The 25,292-nt window shown below is 46.6% G+C and overlaps 1 protein-coding gene across 1 annotated transcript in view; it reads left to right on the forward strand.

The window, feature by feature from the left end:
- The window catches only part of PTGFRN (prostaglandin F2 receptor inhibitor), an 86,959-nt gene that overhangs the window by 33,077 nt on the left and 28,590 nt on the right, over nt 1–25,292 (forward strand). The window contains exons 3-5 of the mRNA XM_027060835.2: nt 9,439–9,807; nt 12,636–13,049; nt 17,349–17,729. Of these exons, the coding sequence (XP_026916636.1) occupies nt 9,439–9,807; nt 12,636–13,049; nt 17,349–17,729 (1,164 nt within the window). The remainder of the gene's footprint in view (nt 1–9,438; nt 9,808–12,635; nt 13,050–17,348; nt 17,730–25,292) is intronic.

Consider the following 25,292-nt stretch of genomic DNA (forward strand, 5'->3'; position numbering starts at 1 on the left):
TGATGCAATTGTAAATGGGATTGTTTTCTTGATTTCCGTTTCTAATGATTTGTTATTACTGCATAGAAATGCAACAGATTTTTGTATGTTAATTTTGTATTCTGTAGCTGTACTGAATTCATTTTTTCTAACACTTTTTTTTGGTGGAATCTTTAGGGTTTTCTATCTCTAGCATTAGTCATCTGCAGATAGTGAAAGTTTTATCTCTTCTTTTCCAATTTGGTTGCGTTTTATTTTTCTTGCCTAATTATTGTGGCTAGAACCCCCATACTATGTTGAATAAAAGTGGGAAGAGTGGGTATTTGTCTTATTTCTTATCTTTCTTATCTTATCTTATCATTTGTCTTATTTCTTATTGAACATGATATTAGCTGTGGTTTGTCATATATGGTTCTTGTTGGGGTATGTTTCTTCAGTACCCACTTTGATGAGAGTTCTTATCGTAAATGGATGTTGAATTTTGCCAAATGCTTTTTATGCATTTATTGAGATGATCATATGATTTTTATCTTGCATTTTGTTAATGTGGTGTATGACACTGATCAATTCATGGATGTTGAACAAGACTTGCTCCCCTGAAATAAATCTCATTTGTTGGTGGTGATCCCTTTAATGTATTGTTGATGGTATATGACGGTGTGTGTGTGAATGGGTGTGATCCATTTAATGCATTGTTCAATTTTGTTTGCTAATGTTTTATTGAAGATTTTTGCATCTGTGTTCATCAGGCATATTGGCCTGTAATTTTTTTTTTTTTATGGTGGTGCTATGTGGTTTTGGTATCAGAGGAATGTTGGCTTCATAAAATGAATTTGAAAGCATTGCCTCCTCTTCAATGTTTCTTTGAATGTTTGGTAAAATTCGGAGAAACTGTCTGGTACTGGACTTTTATTTGTTGGGAGGTTTTTGATTACTGATTCAGTCTCCTTACTAGTAATCAGTCTTTTCTGATTTTCTATTTCTTCCTGATTCATTCTTGAAGATCAAATATTTCTAAGAATTTATCCATTTCTTCTAGGTTGTCCAATTTGTTGGCATATACTTATTCACAGTAGTGTCATAATCCTTTGTATTTCTGTGGTATCAGTTGCAACTTCTCTTTTATTTCTGATTTTGTTGATTTTTCCTTTTTTGCCTGGTGAGTCTAGCTAAAGCCTTGTCAATTTTGTTTGTTAAAGAATTTTGTTTATCTTCTCAAGGTTCTTAGCTTCATTGATTTTTTTTCCCCTGTTCTCTTTATTTCCTTTTAGTCTTTATTAATTTCCACTCGTGATCTTTATTATTCCTTTCCTTGCACTAACTTTGGGCTTCTTTGGTTCTTCTTTTTCTAGTTCCTTTAGACATAAAGTTAGGTTATTTATTTGATATTTTTCTTGTTTCTAGAGGTAAGCCTGCATTGTTACATATTTCCCTCTCAGGACCACTTTTGCTGCATCCCATAGATTTTGGTATGTTGTATTTCTGTTCATTTTCCTCTAGGTATTTTTTTAATTTCTGTTTTGATTTCTTTGTTGTCCCAGTTGTTTAATCTCCACGTATTTGTGTTTTTTTTAAGTAAGTTTTCTTCTTGTAGATGATTTCTAGTTTCATACCATTGTGATTGGGAAAGATGCTTGATATCATTTAAGTTTTCTTGAATTTATTGAGACTTGTTTCATGGCCTAACATGTGAGCTGTCTGGAGAATGTTCCATGTGCACTTGAGAAGAATGTATATTTTGCTGCTTTTGAGTAGAATGTTCTGTATATATCTGTTAAGTCCACCTGGTCTGATAATGTGCTGTTCAAAGCTGATATGCTTACTGATTTTCTGTCTAGATGATGTATCTATTGATGTAAGTGGGGTGTTAAAAACCCTCTACTATTATTATATTGCTGTCAACTTCCCTCTTTAGGTCTGTTAATATTTGCTTTAACATTTTACTTTATTTTATTTATTATTTTTTAACGTTTATTTTTGGGAGAGAGAGAGAAACAGAGTGCAAGCAGGGGAGGGGTGAAGAGGGAGGGAGACACAAAATCCCAAGCAGACTCCAGGCTCCGAGCTGTCAGCACAGAGCCCGACACGGGACTTGAACTTAAAAAGCGCGAGATCATGACCTGAGCTGAAGTCAGATGCTCAGATGCTTTCCTGACTGAGCAGTGGCCCCTGTTAATATTTGCTTTAAATATTTTGGTGCTTCTATGTTGGGTACATGAGTATATATAAATGTTGTATCTTCTTGCTTGCTTGAACCTTTTATCATTATGTAGTGGTCCTCTTTGTCTTCTATTACAGTCTTTGTTTTAACATCTATTTTGTGTGATATGAGTATAGCTACACCAACTTTCTTTTCGTTTTTATTTGCATGGAATATCTTTTTCCATCCCTTCATTTTCAGTCGGTGTGTATCCTAAAGTAAGTCTCTTGTAGGCAGTATACAGAAGAGACTTGTTTTTTAAAATGCATTCAGCCCCTCTATGTCTTTTTATTGGCGAATTTAGTTCATTTACATTTAAAATAATTAAAGATAGGTATGTACTTCTTGCTATTTTGTTCACTGTTTTCTGGCTGTTTTGTAGTTCCTCTCTTCTCTTTTTCTCTTCCCTTGTGGTATGATTTCTTTCTTTAGTGTTACATTCGTTTCTCATTTTCTTTTGTGTATTTACTATAAGTTTTTGCTTTGTGGTCACCATTAGGTGCACATATACTGTCCCATGTACATGACAGTCTATTTGGATTGATAGCAACTTAAATGTGAACACATTCCAAAACTCTGCACTTTTACGCCCTGCCAGCTCACATTTTGTTTTTGATGTCACATTTTACTTTTTTTTATTTTATGCATTTATTAACTAATTATTGCAATTTTAATTTTATTACTTTTGTCTTTCAACTTTTATACTAGCTTTATAAGTGATTAATCCACTACTTTTAATATATACTTACCTTTTCTGATGAGATTTTTTACTTTTGTATGGTTTCTCGTTGTTAATTAGTGACATTTTTTTCAGCTTTAAGAAGTCCCTTTAATATTTCTTGTAAGGCTGGCTTAGTGCGATGAACTCCCTTAGCTTTTGCTTATCTGGGAAACTCTCCTTCAATTCTGAATGATAACCTTACCAGGTAGAGTATTCTTGGTCAGAAGTTTTTTTCTTTCAGCATTTTGAATATGTCATGCCACCCTCTTCTGGCCTGCAGAATTTCTGCTGAAAAATTGCTAATAACTTTATGAGGTTTCCCTTGTATGTAACAAGTTGGTCTTCTCTTGCTGCTTTAAAGGTTCTCTTTTTTTCTTTGACTTTTGACATTTTAATTATAATGTGTCTTGGTGTGGCTCTCTTTGGGTATATTTTATTTAGAATTCTCTGTGCTTATTGGGCTTGGTTTTCTATTTCTGTCCTCAGGTTAGGGACGTTTTCAGCTATTATTTCTTGAATTAAGTTTTCCACACCTTTCTCTGTCTCTTCTCCTTCTAGGACCCCTATGATGTGAATGTTATTCCATTTAATATTGTCCTACAGATCTCTTAAGTTATCTTCATTTTTTATTTTTTTATCTAAAAAAAACATTTTATAATGTTTGTTTATTTTTGAGAGAGAGCACAAGCGGGGGAGGGCCAGAGAGATAGAGACATAGAATCCAAAGCAGGCTCCAGCTCTGAGCTTGTCAGTGTCACAGAGCCTCATGTGGGGCTTGAACCCACCAACCGCAAGATCATGCCATGAGCCAGAGTTGGATGCTTAACTGACTGAGCCACCCAGGTACCCCATATCTTCGTCTTTTAAAATTCTTTTTTCTTCTTGCTGCTCTGAGTGATTTCCAATGCTTTGTCTTCCAGTTCACTGATCCATTCTTTTGCTTCATCCAGTCTGCTTTGAATTCCTCTACTGTATATTTCAGTTCAGTTATTGTATTCTTCAGCTCTGTAACTTTTGGTTGGTACTTTCCTCTATTTTCTTATCTTTGTTGAAATTCTCACTGGGTTCATGCATTCTTCTCCCAAGTTTGGTGAGCATCTTTATGACCATTACTCTGATTTCTTTATTCGGGAGATTATTTATCTCTATATCATTAAGGTCTTCTTCTGAGGTGTGTGTGTGTGTGTGTGTGTGTGTGTGTGTGTGTGTGTGTGTTCTCTTGTTTGGAACATATTTGTCTGTCTTACTTTGCTTGACTCTCCGTTAGTTTTTGGGTATTAGGTGAAATAGCTACCTCTCAGGCATGAAGGAGTGGCCTTGTGTAGGTAATGATCCTTCTTGTTTGACCTTGCCATAGCTCTTAGTTGTCTCTCAAACCTTTGTGATTGTCTAAGTAGCCTGATTTATTCTTGATATGTCCCTATTGTTGAGGGTGTGCCAGGATCTGTCACTGCTCCAAGGGGACAAATCTCATTTATCACCTCGTTTCAGGCTGAGTAGAAGCCAGACCCTTAGGCAGCAGTTTTTAAATTATGCAAATATATACAGTCCTGTGGGACTGCACTTGTAAACCCCGCTGGCCTCCAGACCAGGAGATCTGGAGGCGCCCCTTGGGTAACAGTTGCAAAAATTGGGGCCCTGAGAGAGTGTACAATCTTATTGGAAGTTCTCATCAAGCTGTAGTGAGGCCAGTGGGGTGCACAAGGATGGTGTCTCTTTGCTTATGTTCCCTGGGAATGCCTGCATAGCCTCCGGATGTGTTGGAAACCTGAAGGTTATCCTGCAGGCTGAAGCTTCAGGATAAGTAAATAGGCCTTTTTTCACAGGAAGACCATAAGTGTGTTGCCGTCTGCTGTCTGTGCAGTGTCCTGTGGGTGTTGGCTTGCTAAGAATTGTCTTTCTGATTGTCCTAGTCCCCTGGAGTTCAGGAACACCAGCCCCCTTGGCCACCAGGGCCAGGCAGATAGGGGGTATCTCCTGTGTGGTTTCTGCATGTCTGCTGGCTTTAGCAGATCAGCTAGAGATTGTAGGGGTGGGGTACCCTGCCAGCTTCAGAAAGGCAATGGGAAGATGCCCGTGGGCTTCAGCAGTGCAGCAGGAGAGTGCCCTGTCTGCATGCATGCTTTGGCCTGAGTTGAGGGTGGGAGAATGCCATGACCACTAGGGCTTGCCAGCCCCAGCCAGGGTGTAGGGGAGCGTCACAACTGCCACCTGCACTCATCAGCTTTGGCAAGGGAGGCAGAGAATGCCGTGATTGTTCCTGCTTGCTTAGGCCTGCCAGGGAGCCGGTATTGTTGCAGTCGCCCAAGATCTCCAGCCTCAGCAAGATGGCAGGACGGTGCCATGACCACTCACCCCTACCCAGCCCAGTGAGGCCATGGGAGGGTGCTGAGTTGTGCCCAAGCACCCAGTCTACACCAGCAGGGTAGGTAGAGAGCTACAAATGGTCTCTGCCAGTGCCCCCATCTCTGGAGAGAGCGCCAGCTGTCTTTCCAGCAGATGCCCCAGACCAGCAAATGAATCTCCTTCACATACAGTCTGGGTGCTTTTGGAATGGGTGCTTTTTCACTGGATTCTGGGGCAAGTGAGACTGCAGGTAATCCCTTAAATTTTTTTTTAATGTTTGTTTATTTTTGAGAGACAGAGCACGAGCTGGGGTGGGAGTGGGGGGTGGTGGGCAGAGAGAAAGAGAGACACAGAATCCGAAGCAGGCTCCAGGCTCTGAGTGTCAGCACAGAGCCCGACGCGGGGCCCGAACCCACAGACTGCAAGATCATGACCTGAGCCGAAGTCTGACGCTTACCTGACTGAGCCACCCAGGCATCCCTAAGCAGGTGATCCCTTTAAAAGTAGAATCTCCATTTCCCATGGCACCATAGGTTCTTTGGATGTCAGCCCTGTTGGATTCTAAGCCAGATGTTTTGGGGCACTCGTGTCTCCAACATGGATCCCAAGGGTTGGAGTGTCTGATGTGGGGCCCTGACCCCTTGCTCCTCCAGGAGAAATTCCTGTCTGGCGAGATGTTCCTGCAGTGGGGGGAGGGGAGGTGGTTGTTTTGGTGCGACAGTGTTCCTAATTCTCCCACCCATCTCAGTGTAGTCCTTTTGTCTTCTGTTGTGGGAACACAGTTCATCTAGTTTTCAGATCTTTTTCAAAGGGAAGTGATCCCTACATAGCTGTAGATTGCATGTGTCCTTGGGAGGAAGTGAGTTCAGGATCTTCCTACACAACCATCTTGGACGCTTTCTTTCTTTCTTTTTTTTTTTTTTAATATGAAATTTATTGTCAAATTGGTTTCCATACAATACCCAGTGCTCATCCCAACAGGTGCCCTTCTCAATGGCCATCACCCCCTTTCCCACCCATCCCACCCCCCATTGGACTCTTTCTTTTTGAAAATCAGCTCTATAGTACCCTGATTCCAAGGGAACTGAAAGTTTCTGATTGGCTTCCGCAAAAGCGAGCCAGAATGATTCTGATTGACCCGGTTTCCACCAGAGTCAGCCCGATCTGAGGAGCACTTGAGGAATGCTGGGCAGCAGGAAGGCTATATGCTGTGTGTTTGGCAGAAGCAGTAGATGTGAGGTCATGGGCCACATCCTGTAAGCACCGGGTTGTCCTAGGAAGAAAGCAGCAGCATGTTTGAGTGCTGTTCCATAACAATATGGCGGTCCTGTTGTCTGCAGGAAGACACGTGACCCGCAGTTCCGAGTTATTAGCACCAATAACTCTATTTTTAAGGAGAGTGTTTTAGGGTGCGGCATCTTTTCTTTGAACTGGGCAGCAGTCCAGAGCTGCCCCCTGCTAGGCTGACAGACACCCCCCTGCATAGAGCACACACTAACCTTATCACTATTTCTGTTGTAGGGATGCTTCCTTTCACCCCCTTCAAGGAAATGGTAATGGGTGCAGAAAATAAGAGATGGGCTTTAAAAAGTGTTCAACTTGTTTTTCTTTTTTTTTTTACCCCAATACAAATTAAGATATATAATTTTCACCATCATCTGCTACACACACACCTTTGTGTACTTAACATTGAATGCAACAGTATTTATTCCGTACTAAATGCAGTGGACTCTAATATTTCCTCTTCTGTTGTGTTGTATTAAGACACGCACACACATGCTGGTCACAACCACTACAAATTCATTTCACAACCACCGAATGGCAACTCAGACTTTGAAAACCATGAAGTGAATCATTGGAGAGCAAGCAACAATGGTGTATCTGTCTGCTCGGGCTGCTGTAACAAAGAACCACTACCTGGGGGCTTCAACAGCAGACAGGTGCTCTCTCACAGCTCTGGAGACTAGCAGACCGCATGCCAGCGGGGTCGATTCCTTCGGAGGATGAGGGAGAGTCTTCTCCAGGCCTCCCCGCCCGCTTCCAGTGGTTTGTGGGCAACCTTTGGTGTTCCTTGGCTTGTAAACACCTCACCTCCCATCTCTGCCCTCATTTTCACGTGGTGTCTTCCCTTTATACACGTCTGTGCATAAAGAGAGGCTTCCCTCTCTTTAAGGATACTAGTCATAGGGTTAGGGTCCTGCTCTGTTCTCGTATGACCTCAACCGATGATGTCTAATAACAACTGATAACCTCTGCGGTGACCCCATTCCCAAGTATGGTCACCCGTTGAGATACTGTGGGCTTGGTCTTCACCATAGGGGTATTGTTGGGGTGGGGATCGTAATTCAACCCTTAACAAATGATAGAGATACAAAATTGAAAATACGTAACAGAAGTTCCCATTTTATTGAGCTCTTATTACACGGCAGACTCTCAGCCAGGCATTTTCCGTTTCACAAATTCAGTAAATCCTTCTTTCCCCATTTTATAGTTGAGGCAGCCAGAGCTAAGAGAGGTCAGTCTCTTCGGTTTCCTTCAGAGTGCATACTCCTATCAGAGTGTATTTGAGGGCAAATCTGGTGTGGTAGTTGTTCTTACAACTAAACTTTCTAGGGAAATTACTCAATTTTGTATGTGATTTCTGTATAAGACCTAACTGATTCCCTTATAAATATCTAATTTCTTTGTATTGGGCATGAGCTCTTTCCAGTCCTTCTAATCACTTCATACTTGCTTTTTTAAAAAAATTTTTTTCATGTTTATTTAGTTTTGAGAGAGAAAGAGAGAGTGCAAGCGGGGGAGGGGCAGAGGGAGAGAGACAGAGACAGAGACAGAGACAGACAGAATCTGAAGCAGGTTCCAGGCTCCAAGCTGTCCGCACAGAGCCTGATGGCGGGGCTTGAACTCACAAACCATGAGGTCATGACCTGAGCCGAAGTCGGACGCCTAACTGAGCCACCCAGGCGCCCCTCTTGTCTTTCCATTATAATTGTTAGTATAGTGTTGATTTTGTTCAGTTTTTTTTTTTAAACAAGGAGTATTTTTTTTTTTAATTCTTGTGATTTTTGAGTGATGTTCCTTTTGACCTAGCCATGCCTGACAATACTGAAGAAAAAGAGTTAATTTCGAGAAATCTAGTGAATGTGCATTCATCCTAGTACAAGGTATATGAATACCCAAACTTAGACCTCCTGGATATCAGAGCCCATGGCTTCCCCTTTGCCTTAGTGCTGTACCAGTTTGCTCATAAAACTGGTACATCAGGCAGGAGCCAGACAAGTTCATTTTGTCCAAATTGAAATGCTGTACACAGGTCATAAATGTACCACAAAATCACCCTCAAGTTCATGGGAAAGATGACATCTTAAAGGCCACATAGGTGCGGTCCCCCGGGCCCTATCAGAGGCCTGGGAGGTATGTGCTCTCGGGGCAGGGAACACCAGTAAACTCTTGGCTTTGTCCTCTGAACTCGGCAAGCTGCCGCGTTCCTAACAACGCCCAGCAACCAGCCAGACAAGGCGCTGTCTCCCTTTGTGTTTCCCTATCCTCATTCTGAATTTAGATCAGGGTGAAGAGTAGAGAGAAGGAAATGAGCCAGAAAATAGAAAATTAATACTTGGTGGAGTCGTCATATTTTAATATTAATTTATAGGCAATGTCAGATAACCGGAGTTAAATCTTTTTATCAGCAGGCTGCTCTCGGGTTTCGGGATTGGCATCCATCAGTGTAAATCAGGTCTCAGGAGCCCTAGGGAATGGTCTCCAGGGATGAGGGTTGATCCAGGGTGGGCAGAAATGTAAATACTTGATTAGCTGTGTCCTTTTCTTTCGCACCAACCCTAAAATATTTCTGCATCACGCTGAGTGACAATGGTATGTTAAATAGTAACGGGAGGGAAGAAGCCATTCAGGTTTACGGTTAGCCTACTTTTAATACTTGTCTTCTTCCCCGCCAATCCTAGGAAACTGTTGTGTGAGAGGCACGCACTTGAGGGTTGTATTCCTGGCTCGGGGTTCTAGGGATGGGCTTAACCTTCTCAGATTGAGGCAGCGCCTCATTTTTCCCAGCTGGCCACATGTCACATTTTTGCCACAAGCCTGTGAGCAGGAACACCCAACGAGGTTTTGACCCATTTATCCTGGGATGACCTTCCACGACTCAACGCCTGCCCGTCCTCTCTTGTCATTGCAGCTCTGTGTCGCGGGCGTGTGGTGAGAGTCCCCTCGGGGAGCCTGGTGCGGGTGGTGGGCACCGAGCTGGTCATCCCCTGCAACGTGAGCGACTATGACGGCCCCAGCGAGCAGAACTTCGACTGGAGCTTCTCGTCTTCGGGCAGCAGCTTCGTGGAGCTGGCCAGCACCTGGGAGGCGGGCTTCCCGGCCCAGCCGTACCGGGAGCGCCTGCAGAGGGGCGAGATCCTGCTGCGGCGGACTGCCAACGATGGCGTGGAGCTCCACATCAAGAATGTCCAGCCCTCGGACCAGGGCCACTACAAGTGTTCCACCCCCAGCACCGACGCCACCGTCCAGGGCAACTATGAGGATATAGTGCAGGTTAAAGGTATAGCCTCTTGGGGGGGGGAGGGGCATCGCGTCAGGGGCCAGACCCTCCCCTGCCACTCGGCTGGGGGTGACTTTGCCAAGAAAGGAGACTCCTCTGAGGCTCTGCTCCCTCCGTCCAATGGACAGAAAGAAGCACCTTACCTGCTTAACAGCAGAGGGTAGGCGGGGTCGCCTGGGAGGGTCCTTTCTCTTCGCTGTGATTCTGACCCATCCTTGGCTGGCGTGGTGGCAGGGCCCAGGTCTGGGCCAAGCTGCCCGCACTCGCTCCAATGACTGGCTGGACAGCCATGCAGCCGTGGGCACATGGCTCCACTTCTCCTCTGTGAAACGGTGCTCCCCTTAAAGGCTCCGAGCACAAGGTGATTAGCAGATTTGCAGTGAGAAGGTGACGGTCATGATAACGTTCACTCTCATGAGACTATCACATACGTCCAAGCTTATGCCCTTCTTCGTGCCCTTCATGATCTCAGTGCCCACTCTAGAATGTGTGTGGGTTCTCTGTAGAGACAGGACGACGTGGTCACTGCTAGCTTCCAACGGACCCCGCTATCTTACTGGCCTCTCTGCGGAGAATCATACCTTATGTACCTGGAATGTTTGGGGTGCGGTTTGGTTTGTTTGCTTGTTTTCTGTTTCCCAAGTCCTATTAGATTTATTCCCACCTTTGATTCTCTGAACCCAATGAAGAAGACCAGGCAGGATATTTGCCTAATTTACACATGAGGAAGTGGAAGAGCATAGGTTAATTACTTGCCTAAAATTCTCTCAGCTAATTAGTAAATAAGCAAGAACAAACTATTTTCATTTGGGGCCAGCAAAATAGAAACATTATTATTGTTATTACTTAACTATGCATTTATTCGTACCCTGCCTTGTTCCAAAAAAGTATTTATTTATGTATTTTTTTAAGTTTGTTTATTTTTGAGAGAGAGAGAGCGAGAGTGCACGAGCAGAGGAGGGGCAGAGAGAGAGGGGCACAGAGGATGCAAAGCCGGCTGACAGCAGGGAGACCGATGAGGGGCTCAAATTGATGAACCGTGAGATCCTGACCTGAGCCCCAGTCGGACGCTGAACTGACTGAGCAACCCAGGCGCCCCGCCATAAAGCATTTATATTAGAGCAGGGACTGTAGGTAACGATTGGGCAAGTAGAAGATGTACACGATGATCTAAAAAAAGGGGGCAGACCCAAGTATCTGTTCCCTCTGTAATCATGCGCAGAACTCTGCCATGTCTCAGCTGCTGTTCCCCCGCCCCCCACCCCATTCAACCATCATGAGGGAATAAAACAGCCACATGGATTATGTAGGTATTGACACATCAAATCTGCCTCTTCCGTCACCTCTTCCTTATTCTAACAGAAAATCCTAAAGATGTTTTTTAGAAAAAAGTCCCATAAGACATTCTTGATTGCAGTTCAATAATGTGTTGCTTTTAGTCACACACACGCCCTACCTCTATTAGGTCAGATGCACACTTATGTCCCCTGTAATTCTCATGTTGAGGAGTAGGGGGCAGCCAGAGAATTTCCCCTACCCTTTTCCCCCAGTGGTTTCCTGTTTCTTCTCCAGTCTTTGGAAGGAAGAAGCAAGGAGAGGCTTTCCTTGGGTGAGGAAAGGAGATAGATAAACGGTCACAGAAGAGACTGGCTGGCTGCCCAGGTGGCGCCTCCGGTGCCTGCCTGGCACGGTCCAGGGTCTGTGTGGCCCTCGGCTTTGTGGCTGTGTGCTAACAGATAACTGGCCACGGGAACTGAGTCATGTGAACCAGACTCACAGACCGATGTATATACTAGAAGGTCATTCATTGTGCAGTAGAGATGGTCTTTAGGATAGGTCTTTCTAAAGATGTAGTTTTGTCTTAAGGACGCTGAATTCCTTTCTCGGTGTGGAATGTTGAGAAAAACGGAAGAGATCATGAATAGGGGTGTTTGAGGATTCTTTTATCCAGCTTGTAGACCAGCCTGGGAGATTGTCCTTGCCCCCTGGTAGAAGGCCACTTTTCTGGTTACCTCGCTTATCACTTCCCTTCCTAACGTGCACTCACCAACACTTTCTTGATTTCTGGCCCCTTATTCTAGACTCTGTAAAGAGGCAGCCTTTTTCCAAATGGCCCTAATAGAGTAAATAGCTGAGGCTTCAGGTTTCCTTAAAGGGTTCCTATTCTGCAGAAACTTTCTGCTCATCCTAGTTATTCTTAGGCATTTCCTGGGCCTCAGGGCACAGGCAGCTCATGCCATGCTTTTGCCGTCTTCCCATCATGCTGCTTTATCTGCTAGGAGATTCTTCAGGCTCCCTATTGCAGCCCTGTGCCCGAACAGAGGAGCGTTTGACAGTAACAGCTAGTTATCTTCCAGCTTTGCCGAGTGCCAGGCACCTTCCCTTATCACTCCTTCAACTCCCTCAACTCCCGGAGATGGGCCCAGTTGTCATCCCTGTTTAGAGATGAGGAAACTGAGGCAGAGGGTAGTAAAGCAACTTGTTCAAGGGTGGCAGAAACGCATCCCCAGGGCACAACTCCCAAAAGGGAGTGTTTTCCATCCAGCTGAAGGGGGGGGAGGGGGCGGGGGGGAATGTCTTCTTAGTACCTCTTATTTTTTCTTTTTTCTTTTCTTTTTTTCTTTTCATTTTTTCTTTTTTCCTTTTTTTTTTTTTTTTTTTTTTTTTTTGCCTTAAGCACAAATTAAAATGGGGAGTGTTCCCACGTGGGCATTAAACAGGGCAGGGGCGCAGGGCCGCTCCCCCTGGGGCCAGAAAGCCCCAGAAGGGGCTGGTGCCTGCAGGGGCGGGGGGCGCGACGCGACCGACGCCTCTCCTTCCTCCCGCAGTGTTGGCCGATGCCCTGCAGGTGGGTGCCGTCGCGCCGCCCGAGCCGGGCCTGAGCCTGCGCCTGGGCGAGCCGTTCGAGCTGCGCTGCTCGGCCTCCACGGCGTCGCCGCTGCACACGCACCTGGCGCTGCTGTGGGAGCTGCAGCGGGGCACGGCCCGGCGGAGCGTGCTGGCCCTGACCCACGAAGGCCGCTTCCGCCCGGGGCCCGGCTACGAGCAGCGCTACCGCGTGGGAGACGTGCGCCTGGACACCGTGGGCGCCGACGGCTACCGCCTGTCCGTGGCCCGCGCCCTGGCCGCCGACCAGGGCTCCTACAGGTGCGTGGTCAGCGAGTGGATCGGAGAGCAGGGCAGCTGGCAGGAGATTCAGGAGAAAGCCGTGGACGTGGCCACCGTGCTGATCCAGCCGACAGGTGAGCTCCTGGGACTTATCCGGTTGGCACCCTGGCCTGTGTTCTGGCCGGTGCCGGGGAAAGAAACAGGCCGGTTTCTTTTGCTGACAGGTCACCTGCGGCCTGGCTTTGAGGGGATGGGGGAGTAGGTGGTGGTGACAGCTGGGGAAAGGCGCATTGGTGGTGTGCCGTGTGCCTGTAGTGTGGCTTTACAGCTGCTTCCCGTCTGGATTCATACTCAGGGGACGCTGCAGGTTGCAGAAGATACTAAGACAGTTTGTTGACTGAAAGCTTAAGTCCCTTTAAGTGTCAGAGTGAGGTCCGACCTGGTGTTCCGAGGGGCTTTGGGGCCGAGCTGTCCCCACCCTGCTCCCTTTATTGTGTTTTGGCTTTATCTTGCTCGGGTGTTTCCTGAATTTCCGAATCCTCCATTCTGCACAGCTGGTGGGGATGTGTGTCTGTCTCATGTGCAGACCTCTCGTCTGTCTTGGGTCCTCTGGGTCCCCTCAGATGGGCCGTGCCCTGCTAGGTGAGACTTCTCTAGGGCCGGGCCTCTTCTCATTCCATGTATGACACACACCCCAGGAGCAAGCATCTGGCCCTGGGGTCTCCGTGCAAGAAGTTCTGCATCCTCACATCTGTGAAGTAGCCTTTGTTTTTTTTTTTTTAAAAAAAAAAAAAAAAAGCCAACCCTTTCCTATTCCTACTGGAGAAGTAAGAAAATACAAGAGACATTTAGGAAAAGCCATGAAAAGACAGGTAAGAGAGAAAAACAAGCTGTTGTTGACTCAGTATCCAACAGGCATTAATGGAGAACCTACCAGGTGGTCAGCCCTGTCTGGGCCCTGGGGTCAGAGGGGTTTGAGGAACGTTTCCAGGCACCGTAGAACCTCCAGCTCTGACAAAGACAGCGTAAAGAGACCATCTCAAGATGTGGTCCTTGCTGTGGATGGATGGCTGTCCTTGGTTTTCTGGGAATCTAACGTTCACATCTGTTGCTGCCGCCCCCTGCTTTGTACGGTGGGAAGACAGACTCATTTCCTCAGTGTAAAGTGTGAATGTGTGGCCACTCTGTAACTCAGACGGGAAGGAAAACAGGAAACCGTGCACACGGGGAGTATTTTTCCTCTGCAGACTGCATGGTCCTGAGCATTTTGCTCTGCATTTATACCACTGCCCAGGAATTGGGTTTGGTAAAACAGGTTCCTGAGTGAGGTTCCTGAGTGACCGCAGCCATTAGTGAGGTGAGGCGGGAGGTGCTCTTGCCGAGGAAGGATGCTACCCATCGTGGTCAGTCTTGGTTCCACTGGCCGCAGAAATCACTTTCTAAATGGACTCAGGTCACCTTCCTTTGAGGATGTGATCTGCCTGGAATCTGTCCTAAGAAGCTGGGATGTTCAGCTTGTATCAGACAACTGTTCTCACAGGGCAGAGGATTAAGAGTTTCAGCTTTGCAACAAGTTACCTTTTTGTGCAGGAATCTCAACTATAAAGGTATTTGTTATTTCAAACAAGCCACAGAACCCATAATAGCTAGTATAAGACTTGAAAACTCTGAGCCTGGATGTACTAGCCTCTGACTCTCACCTGAGCCTGGGGTTTGTAACCATTTTGTGCCATGGGCCGCTTTGACGGTCTTTCGACAGTCCACCGATGCTTTCTCAGAATTAACGTTGTTTTAACTTCTAAAACGCATATTTGAGGTGACAAAGGAAAACAATTACATTAAAATAGTTATCAAAATATTTTAAGACAAATTTGTTATGTAGTAATATTGTGCTTTATTCATTCATTAAATAATCTGTAGTTGGCAGGCTTAGTAACTGCTGTAGTTTCCAAGTAGCAATGGATGCAAATGATATTTTAAGATACGTGCAACAATTACGTCATTTGAAAATATCTGTGGCTTTTTTTTTTTTTTTTTTGAGAGCAAGAGAGAGATCACACATGTGCACAAAGGCAAGATTTTTTCCCCATCCATGTCACAGAGTTTCTAAAGTGTCTTCTTGGACTCCAGGTTGAGAGCCACCACACTGGAGTGCTGGCCTTTCTCTTTTGTCAACACGTGCACTCTCCAGAATTACCTTCTTAAATATTCTTATTGCATTGTTATGATAAACAGCCCAAAGCCACTTAAACAGTGGGGCTGTGTAATATGTGTGGCAATACCCGCCTCCCCGCCATGTTGGGAGTGGTCTGGTTCGTGCACATCCTGGTGTCTGATTTATGGGTTCAGTTCTGTCCAGCCCGAGAAAGCTTCACCACCACAGGCTTTGTCTGAGGTATCCCCTTGCATTACGAGTCCTTAGAAATGATTCTCCTTTTTCTTTCGCCTGCACTTTCCTGTCTCCCAGCTGTGAACCAGCCCCCCCCCCCGCCCCCCCCCCCCCCCCCCCCAGTCCAGAACATACGGGAACAATGGTTAGTGATGTGACAAGCTATTTCGCAACTTGCGGAGAGAAAATTACAAAGTGAACTATTCAGTTGAAGAGCCGTTTCTGCCGATATTCCTAAAGCTAAGAATCCGTTTTCTCCATATGTGCAGTCTACAGCTGTGTATTTACCCCTCCTTCCCTCACGTGTCTCTCTCCTGAGCCTCCTTCTGCCTCCAGCCACACAGAGGGACGCTAGCAGCATTCCAGGGTCTCTGACCACAGGCATCATATGTGGGGCTGTTCACCACAGCACAGGCTCAGAGCAGAAGTTTCCATACTGACTCCTCTCAAAAGATGCCCTCAAATTACTTTTGGCCCCTTTCAAGAGGTGAAGGAGGAGGCACAATTTGGAAGGTGAAAAATTCGACTTATCAGTTCTCTTTTATAATATACCCACTTCATTTTCCATCTTCGTCAAGGTGGGTCTTGAACGTGGCCTGAAATGGTTGTCGGAAATGTTGTCAGGCTCTGGAAATACTCCTGTGAAAACCATCTACTCCAGAGGGCCTGGGCTTTGGGGTTGGGCCATTTCTGAACTGGGCACCAGCCTTTGTTACTGAGCTTACTCAGGATAGCTGACGCTGAGCCAGTCTTGCTGGAAGACCAGGACTGCGCCTGCACTTGAACCCCCTGGGAGGCGTTAGCTATTTCTCATTTAAGCAGTTGTTCCCAGAGCATTACCACGAATTGAATGTTTTTCTACTCTGATTACAGATGTTCAACTTCTTTAAAAAAAAAAAAAAAACAAACAACGCTCGAATAAAGTAAAACGTTTCCATGTAAAAAGCTTTGACAGGGGAATGCTGAAACCAGATCTGTCTAGAGACTGTGACACCAAATACTTCAATGCTTCATCTAAATATAGTCTACTTTTAATCATCCACACTCATGCGAGAAGGCAGTGGTGTGGAGAGTTCAAAAGTCATGGCGTTTTGCAAAGTTTCAGAATATATGCTTTATGTTTGACTTTAAGGTGGGCGTGTCTAACGGAATATGTGATGCTCTAAGTACATTGCATTTTGAAGACTTGACTCATAAGGCATATTGTCTGGTTTCACTTTCCTGGTCCTTCTGTTTAGGATTTTCTCCTGTTGTGCCCAGAAGATGTTTCCACCCTTACCTCCTGCCCGCCAGCCTCCAACCCCAAGGCCCTAGTCCCAAACTAGTTACGTCAGCCAGTCAGAACTGAGCTGTCTGTAGAAGCACCCAAGTTTTATCACGCACATGGTGAAACTATAATTGTAGTTGTGCGATGTTCCGACTTCTTTTCAAACGGTCGCCTGTGTGACCTTGGGCAACTTACTTAACTTCTCTGTGCTTCGGTTTCCTTGTCAGTAAAAGGGAGACAATGCTAGTACTTACCTCCTAGGGTTGTTTTGAAGGTTAATATTTACAAGGCACTCAGAACAGTGCCTGGCACATAGTAAGTGTATTAGTGTTTGCTGCTGTTAGTATTTTCGTGGAATGAAAACAAACGAGTTATAGTTCCTTAATTTATTCAGTAAATATTTCTCACACACTTACAATTGCACAGAGCCTTCTGACTTTAATGCCATAAATAAGAAGATAAAAGGAGAGGAGGATCTAGGAGCACGTGGGTGGCTCAGCCGGTTGAGCATCCGACTTCGGCTCAGGTCATGATCTCGTGGTTTGTGAGTTCGGGCCACACATCGGACTCTGTGCCATCAGCCAGAGTCTGGCTGGGATCCTCTCTTCCCCGCCTCTCTCTGCCCTTACCTGTCTTGCACATGCACTCTGGGTCTCAAAATAAACATTAAAAAAATAAATAAATAAATAAAAAGGATCTAAAGCAGGGAGGGGCACACATAACCCTGTTTATCTAGATGGGTTTTGTTTTGTTTTGTTTTGTTTTTTCATTTTCAAGTTCTGCGAGTGGCTGTGGCCAGGAATGTGTCTGTGGCTGAAGGAAAGGGGTTGGACCTGACCTGCAACATCACAACCGACCGAGCAGACGACATCCGACCCGAGGTGACATGGTACTTCAGCAGGACGCCTGATGGTGCTTGGCCTGGCGCCCCCGTGCTGGCACGGCTGGACCGGGATTCCCTGGTGCACAGCTCTCCTCACGTGGCCCTGAGTCACGTGGATGCACGCTCCTACCATTTACTGGTTCGAGACGTTAGCAAGGAAAACTCCGGCTACTATTTCTGCCACGTGGCGCTCTGGGCACCCGGACACAACAGGAGCTGGCACAAGGTGGCAGAGGCCAGGTCTGCCCCAGCCAGTGTGGATGTGACCTGGCTAGGTGAGTGCCTGGTGGGGGGGGGGGGGGGACGGGGTGGCTCTTAGCCTTGCTGGCTCCCTCCCTTCCCTGGGATATCTGGATGAGTTAGAGCACTGTGCCTTTTGCGTGATCTCGGCGTTCTTTACATCGGGACCAGCATACTTTAGCCTGGCTAGATCCCAAGGTGGGGGGAAGGAGGGGCAAAGCAGGCTGAAATAGAATCTGGCAGGCAAGGGCAATGTTTGGATAATGTGGCCTCGGTTGTCTCAATACCCTCATTTGAGAGGATATAGTTTCCTTTTGTTGTCAAGATTTGCAGGGTCGGCCCCTCCGAAGGGCTCTTTGAAATGGATCTTTGTTGGAGCGAGAGCACTGCCATTCTCCCTTTCCTTTTCCTATGCTCTGAGGTGCTCACTGGCAGGAGCTGGTGCCTTCCTAAAGCCCAGAGCAGAAAGAGAATTCCTTCAGTTAATGGAATGCGGTTTTTTTTGTTTTTTTTTGTTTTTTTTGCTGAATGCCCTGGAATCCCCAAATGATTTTATTTGCAGCTGCCAGTTCAGTGCAGGGGCCTCCCTGCTCCCCAGGCTCTTCTGGTGGGCCCTCTCACTGGCTGCCAGTCCCCGCTGGAGGAGCAGGGCGGTTCTCACCTGTTGACCACCTTGACCCTCACTTTATAACAACTCCGCACGTATGTGAAATTGTCGTGCCCTCGTCTTTTTTTGCCATTCTCATCTCCCCCGGCCCTTGTTTTCCTACACGCTTGCCCCCACCCAGGGCTGACTTTCCTCATTTTTGTTCCTCTCTTATAATTAATTACAGAGAAGCTTAAGCAGGATCGGGGACGAGCGGAGATCGGGGTGCACCATTACACAGGTGGGGACGGGCCCACTTGTCAGACTCTTCTGTTTTGAGCTTGATCTCTCCGCCATCCCATGGCTGTTCTGAGCCCTGATGCAGGCATTGGGCTCTGCTGTGATTGTTAGTAGGTAAACCACATCTGTAAAGGCCAGGAAATCATTTCCTCCATTGTCTGATGCTAAGTACCCTCCCACCATGACCCCCATCCCACACTTAGCTCTTCCTCGTCTCAGTGTCAAAAGTCTCCCGGGTCAGTGGCACGTTCACTGTCTGTTTCTTCCTAATTTATTGGCAGAGAGGGGGAGCCGGCAAGTGGGGAACAGAGGGGGCAGGGAGGGGACGAGGAATAAGAGTGTGAGCAGAAGGTATGGCCGATTCAGAGCGAGACCAGGCAGGGTGTTAATCATCCCTGGTAGCAAAGTGATTCTTTGATATCCGCACAGTAAAAGGAGCAGGGTTTATCTGGCGAGCTTTTATTCCTGCCGTCTGAGCCCTGTGTGAGAGTCTCACTATGAAGTACTGAACTGGAACAATGTTGGCCCAGCTAGAACTCTCCTTAGCAACCTTCAAAATAAAACAGATGTTGTCAGCACCGAAAGAAGATTTTTCATCTCTGGAGCTGAATTTGTCTCCCGGCTCTGATCCTTGGTGCATTGTATGGTGCGTCAAATCCCAGCGCTGACTCCTGGTCCCCCCTCCTCTCCAACTTAGAATCACAGCTCTGGTGGGTTTTTTTTTTTCTTTTTTTTTTTTTTTAAGAAAGCGCCGCCTGCAATCCAGTGTGAGGGCCTCTCTGAAGTGCTGGTGCACTGATCCCGGTGTCGCCTGGGGGAGATGCAGGGACTGTCAGAAAGCAGGAGGGTTGCTCCGGGAGGGAATGGGCTCTTTTAACTGGAAAGGATTTGTTGGTGGCCGTGTCCTCCAGAGAGTGAGAAGAAATAGAGAGACTAAATGGTGGGAAAAGGCTCCATTATGGTCCCAAGGATCCAGCCGTTTGTTTGCCCGCAGAGCGCCGGCACCACTGTCAGGAAAGTCATCAGCGTGCTTTAGCCTGACCGATGGAAGGTTCGCAGAACGCCCACACCTTGTGCGGCGCTCTGCACTTGGTGGGCACTCGGGCAACAATGGCCGAATGGATAGATAAACATGGAGAGTATTAAAGCATGTGCATAGGAAAACAAGAATTGCAAGGAAAGCAATCGTGTTCAGCTTCCAGAATGCACAGAGATATGTGCAGAAGGGTAACTTTCTGGGGGTGTAAGTGGTAGAAACCCCGCCTGTGTTCTTTTTCTTCCTCTTAAACCTCCTCCTTCCCCGTGCCTGTGACTCACTCCATTACAGCTGCCGGGACACTTATCAGGGGTGAGTCGGGCACGAGTACAGCAGCAGACCTTTCTCCAGGACCTCCCCTTTGGACTCTGCCCAGAGACGGATGGGCCTGGCCTGACACTCTATGATTATCTCTAGATACACGACGTGTATGTGCGTGCATGTGGACACCTTACCGCATGCACCTTGGGGGCTGTTGGAGGTGACTGAGAGGTGTCCAAGAAAAATAGGAAGACAGGCGACGTGCCAAGGACTCTGTTTATGTAGGTCATTTTACATTATGTGACTATGGAATGTTGTCACAAAACTGCATCTTGCGAAAAGTTGCTTCCCTAGGCAGGTGTTACACAGAACTTTCCGTTTTGCTACTTGACACGTTAAAAATAATAATTACCGTTTATCAAACACTTACTGTACACCGGGCACTGAGCTAAGGGCTTTACGTGCATTAAATATTTGATCCCCACGATAACCTCATGAGTGAGGTACTGCCCTATTCCCATCTGAAAACCACTGATTTTTATTTTGGTTATGATTTTGAGGGTTAGGATTTAGGGAAGGACTCTCCAGCATTCATTTCTTTAAAAAAAAAAAATTTTTTTTTTTAACATTTATTCACTTTTGAGAGACAGAGACAGAGCTCACGTGAGCGGGGGAGGGGCAGAGAGAGGAAGACACAGAATCCGAAGCAGGCTCCAGGCTCCAAGCCGTCAGCACAGAGCCCGACACGGGGCTCGAACTCATGAACCGCGAGATCATGACCTGAGCTGAAGTCGGATGCTCAACCGACTGAGTCACCCAGGCGCCCTGGGACCCCATTTCTTAATGAGAGAGGAGCAAGGTCATATTCCAAAAGGGCATGTAGGCTTGGAAACATAACTGCAGACATGTGTTGAAAATAGAATCTACCAAATGGTGAGTGCTTGTTTCTTTTATTTCAAAAGAAACGTTTAGAATGGCTTATAGAGAATTATGTCGCAGAGTCAAGTCTGTTCCAAGTATTGTCATCTTTTTTTTTTTTTAATGTTTATTTTTGAGAGAGAAAGAGTGTGAGCAGGGGAGAGGCAGAGAGAGAGGGAGATACAAAATCCGAAGCAGGCTCCAGGCTCCAAGCTATCAGGACAGAGCCTGACCTGGGGTTCGAACTCACGAACCACGAGATCACGACCTGAGCCAAAGTCAGACGCCTGACTGGCTGAGCCACCCGGGCCCCCCCAAGTATTATTATCTTATGTAGAAACATTCTGGGCTCTCGGAATCCGCTTTACCCCTGAAACTGTAAAGCATAAAGTTTTAAAAGCTGGGCCGTTCTCGTCCTGATGGCTTGGGGTTAGTGCACTGAGCAGAGGAGGGAGTCGAAGCTGATTGGGGTCTTCTCGTCTCGTACGTTCCATTGTGTTAATCAGACAGAGATGCATGGGTCTGGTGAGTCCAAGAGCACTTGAAGCAGCCGGGAGGGCTGTGATGGTTTTGTAGAGGGTAAGAAAAAGCCTCTTTTACTTAGGATTTGTGTCCTACTTTTGAAGGAGAGAAAAAAGATTTAAGTTGGCTTGCAAAATGAAGCCCGATTTAAAGCAGGAGATATAAAAATAAAACCAAGATCAAAAGGGGTGAGAAACAAATCAAAGAATAGATATTGCAAGGTGGTTGGGATCCATTAGTTAGCTCCACTTGAGTGCTGAATTTGCTTCTGAAGTTTTGAAGAGTTGGGGCAAGAAGAAATGTGATTGTACAGTTCACCTCTGATGAAGGAAAACAGAGAGAGCCAAACTTTCTGTTGGCACTGAATTTATCATGTGCTTTTTTTTATGGAAGGGCATCGGAGAACATAATGGACAGTGCTTTCAACTGTTCCTTTATGAAAGGCTCTGAGTGATTGTTTAAATGGATGTTTCTCATATCCACTCTATAAAAGCTGAGGGCGTAAATCTTAAGTGTGTGAAGGAGTTTCTGTAAGAAGCTGTTACTATGGAGGACAAACGTTGCTTTGTGTTGACCCAGTTTGGTATATGGCTAAAACGAGAGGCTCTGGAGGAAGGGTTGGTTGATCTACACAGCAGGCCACCTCTCTCTGCAGTCAGATGCCTGAAATGAGTCTTTGGCACGAGTTGGATCCTAATCAGTTTATGGTTGAGCTGTCTACCCAAAGTACCAGACCTCTGCGGTGTTAATTGGTGGGCGTTCCGTGGGTTTCAGCTACAAGAACAGGAGGAGGCAGAGCTGAGCCAGGCTTTTCAGTCCCAAGAACCTGATTTGCATTCTTCCCCACCAGAGGACTGTCCCCTCTTCCAGCCGTGTGCCAGCGAGGAAGGTAATTATTTTCCTTTAAAGGGAGCTGCTAATCTGCTAAGTACTTGGTAGAGACTTCAGAGTTCTGGGCCGTCCACAGGAGATAAGATTCAGATCTGCAGAACTTATGGGCGACTGTTATCAGCTGTCTGTCCGGGGTTATCTCTGGAGGCAGAGTAGCATGTGGGCCGGTGCTGGAGAACGGGGATGTGCTCCACCGCTCTCTAGGCATGTTATCTTGGGTGCGTTGCTAAGGTTGTGAGGCTTCGGTTTTCTAGGTTTCCGTGGAACGCTGCCTATGAAGTGCTTTTAGCACAGTGACCAGCGCTCGAGTCCTCTCTACATCCTCTTGGCGGCGATAACGGGGATTTATTGGAAGGGAGGGTCAATATATAACGTACTCTCCGCACCAAGTCCTTAACCAAGTAAGACGTGGGAGTGTGTCTCAGGGCATGGAGGGACTAAGGATGTGGGTCCCGGAGTCAGCTGCTCCCGAGGAGAGGGGGTCGAGCTGACCACGCCCAGCCCCTTTCCTGCCCCTGCTCCCCCCAAACCCGGCAGTTCACTCTTCCTTCTCTGGGATCGGTGAGGAGGATGAAGCGAGAGAGGAAACTGCGTGAGGTCGTCCAAACGTTGCCACTTTCTTCTATAAAGTGGTTGACGCTGAAAACAACCTCCCAATCATGGTCCTGTAAGGTGGGGTAGGGGGTCTCCCCCAAACAACGAGTTTTTGTAGACTGTTTAAACCTCAGAGAATACGCAGTAATTGTTACGCAGATGGCGAGAGCAGCCACTCTGACAATTAGCCAGCCGGTTCGCTGCCCCCGTAGTACCTGCCCAGTGCGAGGCAACAGAACTGGCATCGGCAGACACGGGGGCACGCCCTCTCCCGTTCCCTCTAACTCGTGCGTGCAGCCTGCCCATCTGATTAGCTCTCCCAAGTTAACAAGGCTGCAGAGCGGGTATTAGAGCTGGGCCCTGTCGCACACAGTTTGGGATTAGTGCCTTGGCTGTGATTGCCACTCTCGTCTTCTGGGATGTTGGTGGGTTTTGAGAAAGTGTTCACAACCGGGTATGTAAGGAGGCTGTGCACTTCGGTCCTGGTGGGGGAGCCAGGCCAGGATCCTGCTCACATGCGCGGTGCAAGACCTGAGGCTTCCAACTTCACACCTCTGGGCTCTGGGTTTTGTTTTGCCTTTTTTTTTTTTTTTCTATTTAGGAAACGTACATGGAAATAGTACCTATATTCAAAGGTTGTTAAGATTAAGCAAGAACGCGAGGAAATGTATATGGCACGGTGTGTGGTGTATGGAAAGTCCTCAATAAATGCCGGCCGCTATGATGCCTTGTGCTTATGTATGTGTGTAATTCCTGTTCGAGGAAAGGAGGCAATCTGTGTGAAAATGTCCAGTGCAGGCCCTACACACAGTAGGCACAAATTACCTGCTTTAACAAATGAGCCAAGGCTTGTGACAGCTTCTCATTGTGTTTGAAAGTTGTAACAAGGGAGTTCAATGACATATATTGAAAAAAACAAGTCTTTCTTTGGGCAGGGGGTGGGGAGTCTATTAGAGACTGTAGCTTTGGTGGGGGGGTGGGGGTGTGTATATGAGCAGAGAGCCTCGTGGAGCCAGATTAGGGAGCAGACCCTTGTTTCTAAGAATAGTAGTGATGATGTCATGCTTAGTCTGGTCTCTGTACTCTGTGAAAGGGCTTACAGTGTGGGTGAGTTGTTTGTTAATTTTTTAAAACTTTTTGGAATATAAATGTAAAAAAAAACTCATGCAGAAGCGGAAAGAGCCATCAGCTTCAGTAATTGCCAGTAGTTTGCTAATTGTATTTTGTCTCTCTTCCCTCCCGCAGACAGACAGACACACACACTTCTTCTGGTAGAATTTAAAGCATATCCCAGACATCATGTCATTTTGCCATTAAGTACTTTCGTGTGCATCCTTAACTGATAAGCAGGTTTTTAAACATAACCACCATTGCATTCTTAGCTGATTTCTTGATGAGATCAAGCAGGATAAATCAGTAGTGAAATGCTTATGCCACAAACGAGCATTTTAATGCAAAATATTAAATTTATTCCAATTCGGCAAACGGTTTAATATCATTTACGTACAAGGCACTACATGCCTGGCACAGAAGGAGGAATTAGGTAGCTGGTCTCTGGCCCTGGGAAGCGATGTACAGAGGGTCCATAAGACATACCTATAATAATAATCAAAGTTCAAGGCAGTGTTCAGATAAAAGGCTTGGAGAGCAGGAAGCCTGGTGGGTGTTGGGTCTCTGTGAAGGTTTGTTGAACAAGAAGCAGAGGTATGACAGGTGAATTCCAAGTAGGCGTTCTCTGGTCAGTAGAGAAGGCTATACAGAAGACGAATGTGCATGATGGAGTTCGAGGAACGGGCACAGTTCTTCACAAACAAGGTTTAAAATCGCAAAACAACAAAAAGGGAAAATTTCTACCCGTGTGCCAAAACAAAACTGAAAGAAGAACCCACCTGTACTCCCGCTGTTCTGACATAGAGGGGCCGTGTATGCCTCCTCCAAGAGTCCAAGTCCAAAGTCGGCCTGAAAGGCTGGTGGGTAGTTCACATGGCCTTTGAACATCCTTTAAATCACTGGAACCTGTGCCTTGTAAGTTCACAGGCCGAGCACCCACTTGTTTTTGTTCGTCTTTGCAGTAGGGGGGCCTAAGATTTAGTCTTAACAGAGAAGGAGACCAGCCAGTCGACGGGAATCTCCTGTCCTGCTGAACTAGACGTGCACATGCTGCAGCCCCGCTGTGCTCTGCCTTCTCTGTGTGTGGATTCATCGGGTTTAAACGGACTCACTTGGGGGTGGGGTGTGGAGTGGAACGGGGGAGTCTGTTCAGTCGTCTCTTCGACAGCCACCGGGCAGGTGTCGCAGGTGCCGAGGTAGAGGGAGCAGCAGGAAGGGAGGTAGAAAGCCTGGAAGCGTGGGAGGAGGTCAGGGAATGAGGAGAGGTGTCACCCCAGGGGAATGTAGAATAGATATAAGAAGGCAGCAGGCGGTGAGGCCAGATAAATGGGGTAGACTCACACTCACGAGAGCCTGGTGTGCCAGGCTGGGGAGTGTGCC

The sequence above is a fragment of the Acinonyx jubatus genome, chromosome C1 (genome assembly GCF_027475565.1).
Source record: "Acinonyx jubatus isolate Ajub_Pintada_27869175 chromosome C1, VMU_Ajub_asm_v1.0, whole genome shotgun sequence".
In the NCBI taxonomy this organism is placed as follows: domain Eukaryota; kingdom Metazoa; phylum Chordata; class Mammalia; order Carnivora; family Felidae; genus Acinonyx; species Acinonyx jubatus.